The following is a 17,487-nucleotide window of genomic DNA, read 5'->3' as shown; positions in this document are numbered from 1 at the left end:
AAGTACGAACCCTACTAGTAAGTGTTGCCAGGATCCGACATAAATCACTGAGTTGATGCTTGAGACCGGGGTTCTCAATTTGGGGGCCACAAGCAGATTTCAAGCAGGGCCAGAGTTAGACTTGCTGGGGCCCAGGGCAGAAAACTCAAGCTAAAGCCTGAGCAACTTAGCTTTGTAGGGTCCCCCCAGTAACGTGGGGCCACGGGCAATTGCCCTTCTTGCTACCCCCTAATGTCGGTCCTGGCTTTTACATGCAGAAAAACAGTTGGGGCACAGATGGGCCATGGAGTCTTTATAGTATGTTGGGCGGGGAGGGGCTCAGAAAGGAAAAGGTTGAGAACCGCTACTCTAGACTGTTGGTGAGTATTCTATGCTGGTGCGGGGGGGTTCATATTTGGCTACTGCTGTAAGAAAAATTGGGGTATGTTCTTTATTGGTTAACTTATGCTTTATAATCATCATAAACTGGTCACAGATCTCAAAACATTTTACAAAGGAGATCAGTATCATTACCTCCATTTTACAGATGGGGGAAACTGAGGAACAGAGGGGGAAGTGGCTTTGCGAGGTCATTCAGCAAAGCAGACACAGCACCAGGTCTCCTGAGTCCCTGTCCAGTGCCTATCCTCTAGGCCACACTTCCTCCCCATAGTTAAAGATATGCTATCAGTGTTAAAACCACTGCAATCTGATTTTTTTTGTCCTGTTGATTCACGTATGGTTTAAGATGACTATAAATTAAATTGCTTAGAGATTTTTTCCCCCCTTTCTTTCGTTCATCTATTTTGTGTACTTGATAGGGAAACTAGTTATTATTTCTGGTTGGAAAATGGTAAATATTTTCTGTGAAAAGTTTCAGAAGAAATGAAAAAAATGGTTGTTTTTGGTTTCTGAAAACTGAAAATATGTATTTTTTTAAAAAGAGAAAATTTGGAAAGAAATGAAAATTTTCCACAAAAATATTCACTTTAAATAAAGGCCATTCTTGTGTTTTAGGAAAAAGTTTTCAAATGGAAAAAAATAACTAGCTCTATAGATTGTGTACAACGTGCATTTCTTCCCATGAAGTTAGCCAATCAATCCCTGATCCTGCAGTGAGATCTATGGAGGCAAATTCCTGTGCCCATGTAGTGCATCACATGGGGATAGCAGCACACCTGCCGGGATCTTCTTGCAGGATCATGGCCGTAGTACATCTCCTCTATTGTTTGTGTGGGTCCTTTACCCAGTGACAGGAGAGAGAGAATAACTTTTTAAAAGAAGAAATTTCACTTGTAAAATCACAGCTGTTGGCAGGCGGGTTCATGGGTAGGAACTGGAACTGCTTAAGTTTTCTTTTTTCTTGACTAGATTTTAAGATAATGTTTCTTTAACGGGCTTTTGGATAAAAGTGCTTTAGAAATGTAAACTTGTATTATTATTATTATTAAGGCCAGTTGGTTGGAAGAATCTGCATGTTGTAGCAACAGCTCTGGTTTCCATGATAATAAAGGATACTCATTCAACAATGAGAAAAAGTAAGAAAAACCCCATCAGCAAATGGAGATAGAAGAGGAGAAAGAAACAGGTAGCCATAAGCATTAGTGCAGCCCATGAACTGGAGTTATAACCTTACACTTTATTGGACACTACCTGCTTTACATACCATACTTCAAGTCAAATAGATTTATCTAGGAACTTGGCGCTCTCTCCTCTCCTGTTTCCTCTTAATTTTCCAATAATCCCAGATGGTGATTTGAAAATATAAACATCCGAAGTGGTGTCTAAGATCCTTCCCAATATTTTCATCATTGATATCAGTCTGCTTCATTGTCCTCAGAAATGTACTAGCCAGATGAATTCTAAATTGCGTCCTTTGCAAAGAGCTATCTTTATCCAGTCTGACACTGTATCTTACTTCTGATAAATTTTTAAATGCTACTTGTTTGATCACAGTTACACTTTATGCGAGTTTTTCTGTCAAGTGATCTCTGTCCTTTGTCATTGCCACTGGGCACATTTCAACAACTTTGGGGGTTTTTGTTTTGTTCAACCCTATTTTCTTTCTAGATAGCATTGAAGCATAGTTTATTTCTTGGTCCTGGAATTTTTTTGCATGCCACTTTCTGCCATGTCATTTGCTTTCTCATCTAGCCCTAACTAAAAAGAACAGGAGTACTTGTGGCACCTTAGAGACTAACAAATTTATTAGAGCATAAGCTTTCATGGGCTACAGCCCACTTCATCGGATGCATAGAATGGAACACACACACACACACACACACACACAGTTGGAAGTTACCATAAAAACTCTGAGAAGCTAATTAGTTAAGATGAGCTATTATCAGCAGGAGAAAAAAGCTTTTGTAGTGATAATCAAGATGGCCCATTTAGACAGTTGACAAGAATGTGTGAGGATACTTAACTTAAGGAAATAGATTCAATAAGTGTAATGACCCAGCCACTCCCAGTCTCTATTCAAACCCAAGTTAGTGGTGTCTAGTTTGCATATTAATTCAAGCTCAGCAGTTTCTCATTGGAGTCTGTTTTTGAAGCTTTTCTGTTGCAAAATTGCCACCTTTAAGTCTGTTACTGAGTGGCCAGAGAGGTTGAAGTGTTCTCCTACCGGTTTTTGAATGTTATGATTCCTGATGTCAGATTTGTGTCCATTTATTCTTTTGCGTAGAGACTGTCCGGTTTGGCCAATGTACATGGCAGAGGGGCATTGCTGGCACATGATGGCATATATCACATTGGTAGATGTGAGGTGAACAAGACCCTGATGGCGTGGCTAATGTGATTAGATCCTATGATGGTGTCACTTGAATAAATATGTGGACAGAGTTGGCATCAGGCTTTGTTGCAAGGATAGGTTCCTGGGTTAGTGTTTTTGTTGTGTGGTTGCTGGTGAGTATTCGCTTCAGGTTGGGTGGCTGTAAGCGAGGACTGGTCTGTCTCCCAAGATCTGTGAGAGTGAGGGATCATCCTTCAGGATAGGTTGTAGATCCTTGATGTTGCACTGGAGAGGTTTTAGTTGGGGGCTGAAGGTGACAGCTAGTGGTGTTCTGTTATTTTTTTTGTTGGGCCTGTCCTGTAGTAGATGACTTCTGGGTACCCTTCTGGCTCTGTCAGTCTGTTTTTTCACTTCAGCGGTGGGTACTGTAGTTTTAAGAATGCTTGATAGAGATCTTGTAGGTGTTTGTCTCTGTCTGAGGGATTGGAGCAAATGCGGTTGTATCTTAGAGCTTGGCTGTGGACAATGGATTGTGTGGTGTGTCCTGGATGGAAGCTGGAGGCATGTAGGTAAGTATAGTGGTCAGTAGGTTTCCAGTATAGGGTGGTGGTTATGTGACCATCGTTTATTAGCACAGTAGTGTCCAGGAAATGGACCGCTTGTGTGGATTGGTCCAGGCTGAGGTTGATGGTGGGATGGAAATTGTTGAAATCATGGTGGAATTCTTCAAGGGCTTCTTTTCCATGGATCCAGATGATGAAGATGTCATCAATGTAGCACAAGTAGAGTAGGGGTGTTAAGTGACGAGAGCTAAGGAAGCGTTGTTCTAAGTCAGCCATAACTAGTTATCCTAACTCCAGTTTATATTCCCAGATATTACCAACCTTTCTACACTCAAATCTAGACACTTTCCTGTTTTGTTTTTTGTTTGGCATTTTCATAAATATAAAGAGAAGGGTAACCACCTTTCTGTATACAGTGCTATAAAATCCCTCCTGGCCGGAGGCAAAACCCTTTCACCTGTAAAGGGTTACGAAGCTATGGTAACCTCGCTGGCACCTGACCCAAATGACCAATGAGAGGGCAAGATACTTTCAAATCTGAGGGAGGGGGGCGGGAACAAAGGGCTTTTCTGTCTGTGTGATGCTTTTGCCAGGAAGAGATCAGGAAGGCAGCCTCAGAACTTCTGTTAGATTAGTAAGTAATCTAGCTAGAATTGCGTTAGATTTCGTTTTGTTTAATGGCTGGTAAAATAAGCTGTGCTGGATGGAATGTATATTTCTGTTTTTGTGTCTTTTTGTAATTTAAGATTTTGCCTAGAGGAATCTCTGTGTTTTGAATCTGATTACCCTGCAAGGTATTTGCCATCCTGATTTTACAGAGGTGATTCTTTTACCTTTTCTTTAATTAAAATTCTCCTTTTAAGAACCTGATTGATTTTTCATTGTTCTTAAGATCCAAGGGTTTGGGTCTGTGTTCACCTGTACAAATTGGTGAGGGTTCTTATCAAGCCTTCCCCAGGAAAGGGGGTGTAGGGTTTGGGGGGATATTTTATGGGAAGACGTCTCTAAGTGGGCTCTTTCCCTGTTCTTTGCTTAAAATGCTTGGTGGTGGCAGCATACGGTTCAAGGACAAGGCAAAGTTTGTACCTTGGGAATGTTTTAACCTATGCTGGTAAGAATAAGCTTAGGGGGTCTTTCATGCAGATCCCCACATCTGTACTCTAGAGTTCAGAGTGGGGAAGGAACCTTGACAGGAATATCAATAGTTACATAATTTATTACACTGTAACAATTGTATCTGAAGTTTAAACTGGTGAAAACCTTACCTGAAACAGAGTGTAGCTGTGACAATACAATTTCAAAATCTCATGTCTTGTACATACTCCTGGCTTTAGTCAAAGCTGTGCCTTAAATTCTTTGGGTTGCATTTATAAGTAGTGAATCCACACCTTTTGGTAACTGTGGATGGTATAATTGAACACTGGAGCCTATTTTTATTGGAGGTTTCTAAGTGTTTGTTCAGACTTCTGGTTGTTGAAAACTTTCCAATAATTAGGAACCTTTTAAAAATTCCTTTTTAAAATCTAGAGAATAGCCATTATAGATGGTCTGCATTTCTTCATACATCTTGAGTGAAGTCTGGAGTGAATTTAAAAGAGCTGCAAATTTTTTCTGATTTATTTTAATCTCAGTTTTGTACAGTATTGAGTCAAGTTAAAAATGTCTTCACTAGACTACTGTTGATCTACTACATAGAATTCAGGTTTTCTGGGACCAATCTCTGATACCTTTGCTTTAATTAAGTTAGTAAAAATATCAAAAAATAAAAAGAACTTTTTCATTTAATTGATGTTCTTCCCATATATTCCTTTTTAGGATTCTCAGATTTCTCTTTTGCTTTGTAGGTTTATTATTTTTTATCTAGACTTGCCTATTCATTTTAAACCTACCTTGTAATTATTTTGTTTTGTTTTTTTTAACATCATAGGCTCTTTTTTTACTTAACATCTATTTTGTGACAGGCTCTAGCTTATTCTCACCAAACCAGTCATTTACATTTTTAATAAATTATGTTATAGTAAAAGTGATCCAAATAACAGCATTTGAGATAAAATTTTCAGTATGAGAAACATTGTTTTATCACAGACCCCTGTTTGTAGTTTTAACCAACAAAACACACTGGCTAGCTGTTCTTCTTCAGTTTCCTTTCCAGCACTTTAGACATTTCTACATTTCATCTGTGACGCCTCATCCATGCATGAATAAAATATGAAGTAATTTAATACTTCTTGTGATGTCAGGAGTTACTGCTTATACTGAGACCTGCAAGAAAAGGTATTTTTAAATGTTTCCAAGTAAATCGTATACTGTACTTTTTTTAGCTTGCTTTTTCTAAACTCATCAGTGCCCTGGGTCTGTCTTTCAGGCTGGGACACATAATTCCAAGAAAAAATGGCTTATTGTCTGTAATTTTGGGTAGATAAGGTGGTAACCATTGGTTCCTTTGCAGATAAGCCCTACAGCTGGAGAGTGAGGCAGCTGAGGAACTGAATGACCCGTTGTTCCCAGTGCTATTTACTGTGGCCTTGATCCTACATTTAGATCCATTTAAGCAGAGCCTAGCAACTGGTGGAGCCCCTTTGGTTCAAGGCTTCACGCAAAGGATCAGAGTCTTGTATGGGATTTGCTCAATGGCCAAGCAGCCAATAGGCAAGCACTCTTTCAAGTGTGTGGGGCAACAGACGGATAGTATGGCTTGTAGTGTTAACTTGGGCACAATTGGCCAGTTAGCCAAAAGTCCCTGTCACTCTCCCTAAGATGGCTGCTTTCGTACTACTTATGGAGGTGGAATGTAGGTTCGAATTCAGATCACGCTTGTTAGGACTTACTCTGATGGCTTAATTTTCTCTAATGTACAAACTGTGCATATGCTGTGTCATTTTCTTTCATTCCCTGGAGACCTGTTGTTAAAGTTGCGCCAAGACACCCCATTGTGCTAGGTGCTGCAGAAACACCTATGAAAGCATGTTCCCTGCCCCAAATAACTTATTGGACTCAAAGGCCCCAATCTTGCAACTGTCTTTTTAGACAGATTCCTGTCCCCATATAGAACCCTCAGCCAGTGGCAGGTTAGTCACTGGGCCTACAGCACCTGTGCCCAGGGTCCCCAGCCAATTGGGGGTCCCAGGAAAAATGGGCACCCATATGCCCTGACCCGCTCTGCCCACCCGGTGCTCCTGCCGGGAAGCGGGGGAAGCCCCCATGCCCTGACCCCACTCCCCAGCAGGAGTACTGGGCGGGCGGAGGAAGCTCCCTGGCAGGAGCACTGAAAAGGTGTGGCAGGGCAAGCCCCAGTTCCCCGGCAGGAGTGGCTGGGCTGGGGGGGTGGGGGAGGAGGGGGGCTGCAGGCGGAAGGGGTGTGGACAGGTCCCCACTTGCTCTGGCCCAGGGACCCACGAAAGATTAATCCGCCTCTGCCTGTGCACATTCAGGTGTGAGATGAGGGCCTAAATTGTGTCCTCACTGTGAGAAAACCATCTATATGCTGGTGCAATATCAAAATATTTTGACAAGTTACCCTATACGAAATGTCTTCCAAAGTGTAATAGCTACATCAATAGATCAATGTGACAGAAGAGTGACACAGCCTCACTCTAGTCTGGTAATAAATGTCTGTGCTTCAGAAGATCCCTTTATTTCCCTCCCCCCCCCCACACACAAATATGGTAAAAAATGTAACCATTATTTAAATTCTGCCTCCACAGTGCACATCCAGTATCTTAATTGGTTGGGTAATATTTAGTCCCAACACTGACTTTTGTTGCTGTAGGTCATATCAGCTGAAGTAATGAAAAAGCACAGTTAAAATTAGTCACAGTCCAATAGTTACTGAAAAGTTGTACTTATTCTTAAGTGTCATAGAAAATAATGGATTTGAGACTGCAAAGAAAGAACAGCAAAATAGCATTTATTTTTTTAATTGGCATTATGATTTAATGTTGGATGAATGAACTGTGATTTAGAAAAAAGAACATGTAAAGTAGAATCATTCACTATCTTAATTATATCTGTTCCTTAATTTTAAATGCTTTCTTGTGAGGAAAAAATATTCTCTCAATAAAAGATTACCTGTATTTTGGCAATTAATGAAATCTGCATGTAGGTTCCTCGTTTGTTTGTTTGTTTAAATCTGTTCGGCAACCCCTACTAAATATGGTTGTGCCTTGTATTTTCTCTTATTCTCCTTCCTTATTGATATTCAGCAGCAGACACTGTGTCAGTAAACAGATTACTAGAGATTAGGAGAGCAAAATCAGGTACTCTGAACGATGATCCTTCATTTATATCTCTCAGAGGGAAAAATGGCAGATTTTTCAAGGGACATATTGGACTTCATTTTAAAAAATAGCATCTCCCCTTCTGATCCCCCCCTCCCCCAACCCGCACTCCCCCTCACCATCCCGGCAATATTCCCACCCACTCACTAATTTAACACACACACAAATGTTTATTAAGGAAATCTGTCCATTTTCAACTTTCCACAAGGACAGTGTTTTTAAAAAACAAATAATATATTTCTGCTTTTTAGCAAAACAATTCCAGTATCTTACAAACAGATTTTTCTAATGAGATGTACAAGTTCTAGTTAGACTGCTTGATTTTAATATAGACTTTAATCTGGTTTGTAAACATTCTAAAATGTTTTTTGTAATTGTTTACTTTCATAAAAGAAAAATTTTTGACTGTAGAAATATATCTTATAAAAACAGAGAGAGGATATATGACATATGCAGGATACAGTAATCACTGAGTTGAATTGGATCAATATAAATTATGGGGTGCAGAAAGTCAGAGCTCTTCTGTCATCTCACAAGTAAGATATTTGTACATTTTTAGTTGTAATTTATATTGTGTATATATCTGGGTGATTCAGTTTTCATCGTGCTTTACGTACTTCAGAATATAGTTAGAACTTGTCTTTTTAGGTTGACTCTCATAATCCAAAACTTGAAAGGACAGAATGCAAGGCAAAACTTGCAGTACAAAAAAAGGTTTATGCCACAATTCCTAAGGTCAAACCCACTGAAGTCTAGTCTCCTCCGCTTCTCAACATAAAAAGTAGTTAGTGAGATGTAAGTTTGTGCTAGCAGACCTAGCTTCACCAAGATTTATCTTGAGCAAGCAGGTCTGTGTTTACAGAAAACCAAGGAGATAATAACATGCTAACTGGAATAAGCCATTCAAGGTAAAAAATGTTTCAGTAACTGTGTGTCCTATATGAAGGAACTGTTCATCAACTTTAGTACAACTTGCATAAGCTTTGTCTTAAGACTTCATTCTTGTCTTTAGCAAGTGGAAGGATCTTACTGTAAATAACACAACTTCTGTTATATTAGAAAACAAATGTAACTATTGTGTTGCAGTTCTTGATAAATGGACACTGACATGGACTACGAAAGACCCAACGTTGAAACCATAAAATGTGTGGTAGTTGGCGATAATGCAGTGGGGAAGACTCGCTTAATTTGCGCAAGGGCATGCAATACCACTTTGACACAGTATCAGCTCCTGGCAACTCACGTACCAACCGTCTGGGCAATTGATCAGTACCGTGTCTGCCAAGAGGTAAGGATTTTCCAGTTTATTAAATGTGTAGTGCACACAATAAGTTTGATTGTTATTGATCAGCTCTTTAATGGTCAAGATATGGTAATGGGCAACTCAAAAATAAAAAGTATTTGAAGATACCATCTAACATGCAAGGCATCCACTTTTTCTCTAAGCCCACAATTACATTCCGAATTTTTTTGTGACAAGAACATATTTAAAATACTCATATTGTGCTTACATATTATAAAGTTTAACACTGTGCTAGTTTGGTGTAGCATGCATCATATCTTTTTTACAAGGAGAGTAGCAATTTTACCTGTAGTGAGTTTTTTAATTGAGGGAGGAAAATATAATGTCTATTCTATTTTAGGTCCTTGAACGCTCCCGGGATGTTGTTGATGAAGTGAGTGTTTCTCTCAGACTCTGGGATACTTTTGGTGACCATCACAAAGACAGACGATTTGCTTATGGAAGGTAAAATGAGCCAAGTCTAACTTTTAAATAATAGGTGCAGTAATATTTAGTAGAGAGAAATTTGCAGCTCTGAATTTTGAAACATGAGGCCTTATAACCATCATGGGTATTCCTATTTCTGCCTATTACAAGGACGATAACTGTAAGGATTAAACAGATACGCATATTTAAAAGGCAGTACAGTTTTACTATTCTGCATTTACTTGAGAAAAATGTTAAGCCCTGTTAACAAAAATATTAACAAATACTGTAATGTTTCAGACTATTGTGTTCACAAAAATGAGGCTGTGATTTTATGAAAATGAACACCAGTTTTCCTTGCTTAAGTAAGCATCATGAAGTATAATCAATTCACTTATTACTGAGCTAACAAACAGGTTTGTTGGGAAAACATAATCTCTTGTGTTGCAAAATATATATATAAACAACTGATCTGCCGAGTTGGGTGGGTCATTCTCTTAGGACCGGATTTAAATCCCAAATCGCTAAAAGATAGGAGTCTTTTTTTTTTTTTTTTGCTGTTTTCTTAATTAAAATAAAAGGGAAGTGTTCTCTTACATGAACACCAAAGTCTACACAGAGTTCTCATTGACACATTAATCTTGTAAATGTTGAGAATTTATCAGTAGGGTTTTATCAAAGTGCAAAATGTGGCCTAATTCTAATGTCTCTGACAGTCTTTCCATTTAATTCAGAGGGAGTTGAATCTGGCCCTTGATCAATGCAAGCAGAAGCGCTGCTGAGTAGCAGGAAATTCAGTATATTATAATGTGAATCAGCTACCTGAAATAGGCATATAAAAGGCATATAAAACTAAAAATGGATGTCATAAACTTTTTTTTTGTGATTGAGACACATACAAGGCCTTATTTTTTGCACGAACTGTCAGTATTTCTTTTCCTTCTGAAACTTCCTTTTTCTTTTCCCTGTCACATCTGCTCCTATCTTATTTCAGCTGATATTTTTCAAAAGACCTCTTTTCTCCAGTTAAAAATGTTATATGTATAGTATCTGCACCAGTTTTGCACTTCATGTCTGTAAATAGTTCTTTCTTTGTGGCTCCGTTTTCAATGCACCTGAAGTATAGAGAAGCCAGAGTTGTGTGAATCAGTGTTAGATAAAATGAGTAACTTTCAAGGGAGTTAGCCTACTCTGGTGTGTGTGTGTGTTTGTCTCTCTCTCTTCATAACAAGATTGTCTATCAGCTGAATCAGCTGAGTAATGGTAACATCCCTTGAAATTTTCACATTGTAAAGCTCCATATGCAAGTTTATAGTTTTATGTATGTAAATCCTTCTTTATATCCAGTGTCATCTTAAAGGAATGTTTTATCAAGAGCTGTGAAGTAAAAAGTGCTTTCTATTGCAGAGACGTTGTCCTTTGGCCAGCAGTGTGATTTTTGAAAGACAGTTAAGTTCCCATTTCAACAAAGTACTTAAACATGTGTTTAAGTGCTCTGCTGAATCAGAACCTAAAGTATAGCATGTCTTGATTATATAAGGTGCCCATTTTAACAATAAGTTATTGATTTAAGATAAAATTGACCTTACTTTCCAAACTCATTCAAGTGTTTATGAAGGTTTCAGGTATAAACAATTTTTATTTTAATATTTAGAACTTTATGAAGCCTGACTTTGTAAATATGGTTGTACCTCGCGTTTCCTCTTCCTCCCTGAAGTACCGACGTGATATTCTGTAGCAGACACTTTGTCACTGAACAAATTACTAGAGACTAGCAGAACAAAATCAGGCATCTTCTGAACTGTGATCCAACGTTTACTGAGTGAATGGGGAAAACCACTTCTAATCTTAACTTCTTCATACTTAACTTCTAATCTTTCACGCACAAAGGGACTTGAGTACCTTGAGTTCAGTGGGGCTAGTTACATGAGTAAAATGACTCTCACATATGTTTGCAGGATTGGGCCCGTCGTGTGAGACACATGGGAACAAGGTTTGCTGAAAAGAGTTTAGCTCCGAAAGAAACTGTTTTAGGGCTTGTCTACATTTAACAGGGGATCGATGCATGGCAATCGATACATTGGCAGTCAATTTATCGGGTCTAGTGAAGACCTACTAAATCAACCGCAGATCCCTCTCCCATCGACTCCTGTACTCCACCGGATCAAGAAGAGTAACAGGAATAGACGGGAGAGCATCTCCTGTTGATATCGCGTAGTGTGGACCCCGCAGTAAGTAGATCTAAACTACGTTGACTTGAGTTACGCTATTCACGTAACTCAAATTGTGTAGCTTATATCGACTTTTCGTAGTGTAGACAAGGCCTTAGAAACCTATCATGCTGGCAGTAGCGTTCCTTCTGCCAAGTCTCTTAATGCATTTGTGTGTAATAGCAAACTGGTGTATCTTAAGAAAACCATTTGGGATCCATTTTATTAATGGAATTTCACTGGTCAAATTTTATAATAGCAGGCTCTGCTTACCCTGTTCATTTCTATTCTGTTCTAAAATGATTTAATACAGTGTTAACATATTTAGTATGTTTCTTTTAATATTTTTTACAACTAGGAGCCTTTATAAATTGCAGATGAGTTTATTGCTTATATTCATTTACAGAATTTGTTTTCAAATTATATTCTGTACTTTGAAGTGTGTTCTCATAATTAAGTCAAACCTTGCAGAACAGTGAAAAGCTGGCTAGTTCGAGAACACTTAATACTAAACCTAAAGGTGTCCAGTCTTCTCTGCCTGGAAGATTGTTTAATGAGATGTCCCTTCAAATACCCTTCAAAATTGTTGTTGTTTTATGCAAAGTAGATTCTGTTATGCTCGTGGTGCATGGAGAGGTCTGAGTCTATCAGCCGAGACCTTTAATTGTCCTAACTGTGGCATAACAAGCGCTATCAAGTTCTCAGTGTATCTGCCTCTCTTTGGGGAAGACTGCTCCATTAATTTTGCAGAATTATATATAAATAGGTTATGCTGTAGGTGACATGATGAACAAGTGATAGGATTTATCTTGGGGAGAATTTCTTCCTGCTGTTTCATTTTTCATTGAGATGAGTAAAAAGATGGAACAGTTAATCCCTTTTTCTTTTTTTTTTTTTAAAGATGAGGGGTTAGGGGGCAGAGTATCAATCCTAGCCTGTATTTTACTGCATGTTGTTTAATTACAGATCAAAATCATACAGGACATTGGGAGGGGGAAAGGGAAACTGACAGAAATATTAAGAAAAAAAGACTGAGAACAAAACTTGGTTGGAAAGATTTCTAAAAATGTTCTTTATTTCTTAACTCTGGATAGGTGGGTTTTCTCTGGGGTGCTTCTGTTCTTTCATTTCAAGTAGGTTCCAGTTTGTGGTGATGGATACTCATTCATTCCTATTGTCCTGAAGGATTCAATTTTATGCAAAATCTGATGAAGAAATGGTAAGATGGTATGGTCTGAGGTATAAGCAGACCACACCAGGTATGGTATAAACATAGGTTTCAGAGTAACAGCCGTGTTAGTCTGTATTCGCAAAAAGAAAAGGAGTACTTGTGGCACCTTAGAGACTAACCAATTTATTTGAGCATGAGCTTTCGTGAGCTACAGCTCACTTCATCGGATGCATACTGTGGAAACTGCAGCAGACTTTATATACACACAGAGATCATGAAACAATACCTCCTCCCACCCCACTGTCCTGCTGGTAATAGCTTATCTAAAGTGATCATCAAGTTGGGCCATTTCCAGCACAAATCCAGGTTTTCTCACCCTCCACCCCCCCACACACAAACTCACTCTCCTGCTGGTAATAGCCCATCCAAAGTGACAGCTCTCTACACAATGTGCATGATAATCAAGGTAGGCCATTTCCTGCACAAATCCAGGTTCTCTCACCCCCCTCCAAAAAACACGCACACACAAACTCACTATCCTGCTGGTAATAGCTCATCCAAAGTGACCACTCTCCCTACAATGTGCATGATAATCAAGGTGGGCCATTTCCAGCACAAATCCAGGCTTTCTCACCCACCCCCACTTTTCCCGGGGACACACACACACAAACTCACTCTCCTGCTGGCAATAGCTCATCCAAACTGACCACTCTCCAAGTTTAAATCCAAGTTTAACCAGAACGCCGGGGGGTGGGGGTGTTAGGAAAAAACAAGAGGAAATAGGCTACCTTGCATAATGACTTAGCCGCTCCCAGTCTCTATTTAAGCCTAAATTAATAGTATCCAATTTGCAAATGAATTCCAATTCAGCAGTTTCTCGCTGTAGTCTGGATTTGAAGTTTTTTTGTTTTAAGATAGCGACCTTCATGTCTGTGATTGCGTGACTAGAGAGATTGAAGTGTTCTCCGACTGGTTTATGAATGTTATAATTCTTGACATCTGATTTGTGTCCATTTATACTTTTACGTAGAGACTGTCCAGTTTGACCAATGTAAATGGCAGAGGGGCATTGCTGGCACATGATGGCATATATCACATTGGTGGATGTGCAGGTGAACGAGCCTCTGATAGTGTGGCTGATGTTATTAGGCCCTGTGATGGTGTCCCCTGAATAGATATGTGGGGTGGGAGGAGGTATTGTTTAATGATCTCTGTGTGTATATAAAGTCTGCTGCAGTTTCCACGGTATGCATCCGATGAAGTGAGCTGTAGCTCACGAAAGCTCATGCTCAAATAAATTGGTTAGTCTCTAAGGTGCCACAAGTACTCCTTTGGTATAAACATAGAAACTTTGATATCCAGATCTGTGTCACTTTTTCATCCAACAACGATTCTGTCTCAGTACTGTACTGTCACCTAAGATTGCAGCCTGGATGGGAGAAATGGATAAAGCTCAAGCTGCAACCACGTACAAATGTCCCTAAAACATACCTAACTCATTTTATGTAGGCATAACAATAAAGTAATGTACACTGTTTTTAATTTGGCATCATTCATAACTCTATAGCCTCTTATCGAGTCTAGTTTTGAAAAAGAGTGCTGGAAGTGAAAATGGAAAAAGAATTGGTTTGCCAGATTTTTTTTTGGGGGGGGGGAAACATATTTGACTAAAATTCAGTTAATTTCCTGCAGTTATTTGATGTAGACAACACTAAAGCATGTGTGCACATGCACATCTGCAAGGAGTTAATTCCATTTCAATCAGATATTTACTTTCATATGAGTATGTGGTCTGTAAACTAGTTCAATCATGATAATTTATTTAATGAAACTTAAGTATAAGTTCTAGACCAAACAAAATCTGTTCAAACCATATGGTGGGAAATCATCTTTTCCCACATCACTTATTTATGAACATGTGGATGGGCCACTACAAGGCTGCTGACAGGACCTTTTTAAACATATGTTGACAATATTGCCTCCTCTGTGACCTGATTTCATCTGTCTTCCAAGTCTGGAATGTAATCAGTCATAGGAGCACATTCACTCAACTCTTAGGTGCTTAAGATTCCCTTTACCACTAAGTTCAACATAATTGAATCCATAGAAACATATCTCATTGGCATTGTAAGTCTGTATTCCTTGGCAGATGAATTCATCACCAACAATCTCTTTAGTTCTGAGGGACTTTAAATAAAGGAAGTGGTGGTGGTTGCTATCAAATCCACAATTTTTCACTCCCATGCAATGAGCAAAGGTTACTGCCATAAACACTCCAACACCTTCACAGAATCTTGGTTCAGTGTGTTTTAGTTTGATCACTGCCCTCTATTATATCCTACCCATGCTTAAAGTCAGAGGGAGAGCAGCTCCATTGTCTCTGCTTCAAGGAGATGGAGGGCTCAACATCCTCTCGATTTCCTTGTTTTAATACATACTACTCTCTTACAACATCCCCTCCACCTTGGCTGGTGAGGTGAGCAAGACCTGGTGACTGGCTGAGTTGCTTCTGGGGCCCTCTGCCTTCCCAGCTGTAAATAGAGCAGTAGCAGCACCTGAGAAGAGTGAATGACCAGCTGGGAGTTCACATCTTCCACCTCCTCTGAAGGAAGCTCTGTCTCACATCCTTCCTTCTGGCTCCTTATCCCCCACAGAGGAAGGTGGAAGAGGGAAACCCTGCCACCAGCTCCCTTTCACCTTTCAGGGGGAAGAAAGACAGATCCACAAATCTATACTTTGCTTAAAACTCTACTGTATGTTTTAAAATGTCTTGCAACAGCCTGCAGTCTGAGAAGTTTTATCAGAGTTTCTCAGATGCTCTGAGCTAAGGCCTCTTCCTGCACCTCAGACCAGCTATATTTATTTCTGCGTCAGTATACTGATCAAGTATAAATGTGAGAGACGAGGTGTGTGAGGTAATATCGTTTATTGGACCAACTTCTGTTGGTGAGAGAGAGAAGGTTTCAAGCCACACAGAGCTATTAAAGCTTGTCTCTTTCACCAACAGAATTTGGTCCAATAAAAGATATTACCTCACACACCTTGTCTCTCTAATATCCTGGGACCAACATGGCTACAAGTACACTACATACAGGTATATATACCATATGTCTTTTTAGAGGAATTGGGGATCGTCTTCAAAGCAGTAAATGCTTCACACAAGCAGATACTCTTTTGCTTGTCTGGCAGTGGGCCAGCTACTGGGGACAGAAACTACTTTCAGATCTATTTAATCTTTTGTTCCCATTCTTTTCCTCTTGCTATGTCTCGTCACCACAAATGATGTTGCGCAGCATCACTGTATCATGTTAAGATGTGATGACAGCCAACAAAATTGGTGAACTTCCCCTTCTACTCTAATCTATTTTAAAAACTAAAAATACCCAAATATAGAGGGCTGTGTTTTATAGGCCATTCAAGTTCTTCATCAGGTAGTCTTGGAGGAGACCTACAGAGAAGTGTTTAACATTTGAGACAGTCATCCTTTTTTGTACTATTTTAATTGGGCTCAGTTTGGACCCAAGGAAGATTGCATAGTAGACAGATCAAGTTTAGTGGCGATGACATTCAAATGAGCTTCTGAAATCAAATTTTATTTTTCGTTTATGTCTTTGTGTCTCATATTGTGTGTGTACATACAAGCACACACTCATTAAAGTCTTTTCTGTCATCACATGTATTAGAATTGGAGGGTCTCAACCTGTCCACTGAAATGTTTGAATACCTAGACCATTCAAATTGGTGACGTCCAGTTATTTGTCCTCCCCACATTACACCTGTGTCTTATCTTACTGTAAGTAGTGAATTTTTATGAAAATCTGTTATGGAATTCCTATTAGAGATCAGCAATTCTTTCTCCTTTTAAAAGACCTGGTGCCAAATGAATGTCAGTAGTGTATGATGTGGCTTATCTTGAGACCTGTATAACATAGCTAGAATAGAGAGGCTCTGTTGCAATAGTGCAGAGCTTCTTTGACTGCAATGAAAATGTTTATATACATAAAATACACACACATATACACGCCCTTCTTTGTTTATGCTAGTACATCTCTTCCATTCTTGCTCTTATAAAAGTGGTTTATTCTAAAAGCCTTCATTTATAGCAGAGATAAAAATATCTTTTGAATATGCTAAACCGGAGAAGGGACATCAGAGATAACTTTGGCCACCATAAGTAGCTCTGAATTGATAAGATGCAATATTAGGATCTGTTGAACCCACTAGACATCTAAGACTCCAAGATTCTGGGTCTAGATTTCTTCAGAGGTGTATAGGGTAGTAGAAATATATATGGACACAACTATCTACCTCAGACTGAGTGCACAAGTCCATTGCTATTTGATACCAGTGCACCATTTGAAATTTCATGGCTTCAGCTGTCATAAATAATTCAGAAAGCTATTGTTTGCAATAGCCCAGACAATAAGATTTTTCATTATTGAAGAAAGATAAAGTTCTGTGATGCAGTCACATGAGGGTTTCTTACCACTAAATTCATCTAATTTTGCTTTGCTTTGCTTTCAAGTCTTCCCCAATTTCATTTTTAATGGCTTCCTATCCCTGTGTAAAAATCACACTCTTACACTCAGTGATTGTGCCGAAGCCAGTCATTATTCCCTTTAATCTCCAACATCCTGGCCTCTTTGTCTTCTCGCAATCTTCCTACTGTGGCTAGCTGTGTAATTCATTATTCTGTTGCCATTTACAAAGATCATGCTTTACTCTGTTGTACTCCCACATCTTTGGAACTCCCGTTTCTCTTTGCTTCCCTGACTTTCCTCATCATTGCAGACCCTATCTTAAAATGTTCTTTTCCCTTTCTTAATACTGTTGCTTCAAATGATT

The 17,487-nt window shown here is 39.1% G+C and overlaps 1 protein-coding gene across 6 annotated transcripts in view; it reads left to right on the top strand.

Moving 5' to 3' along the window:
- Window positions 1-17,487, top strand: part of RHOBTB1 (Rho related BTB domain containing 1) — an 89,769-nt gene that overhangs the window by 37,889 nt on the left and 34,393 nt on the right. For 4 of the 6 annotated variants that reach the window (XM_073353410.1, XM_073353412.1, XM_073353413.1 and 1 more), the window contains 2 exons: window positions 8,640-8,841; window positions 9,197-9,300. The exons of 1 other annotated variant lie outside the window; for it this stretch is intronic. In XM_073353410.1, the coding sequence (XP_073209511.1) occupies window positions 8,650-8,841; window positions 9,197-9,300 (296 nt within the window). In that variant the 5' untranslated portion in view covers window positions 8,640-8,649. Of the gene's footprint in view, window positions 1-5,416; window positions 5,551-8,639; window positions 8,842-9,196; window positions 9,301-17,487 lie in introns of all 6 variants that reach the window. One more of the 6 variants, XM_073353411.1, reaches the window with a different exon arrangement.

Source organism: Lepidochelys kempii, chromosome 7 (genome assembly GCF_965140265.1).
Source record: "Lepidochelys kempii isolate rLepKem1 chromosome 7, rLepKem1.hap2, whole genome shotgun sequence".
Lineage (NCBI taxonomy): Eukaryota > Metazoa > Chordata > Testudines > Cheloniidae > Lepidochelys > Lepidochelys kempii.
This window is presented reverse-complemented; position numbering and strand designations above follow the sequence as displayed.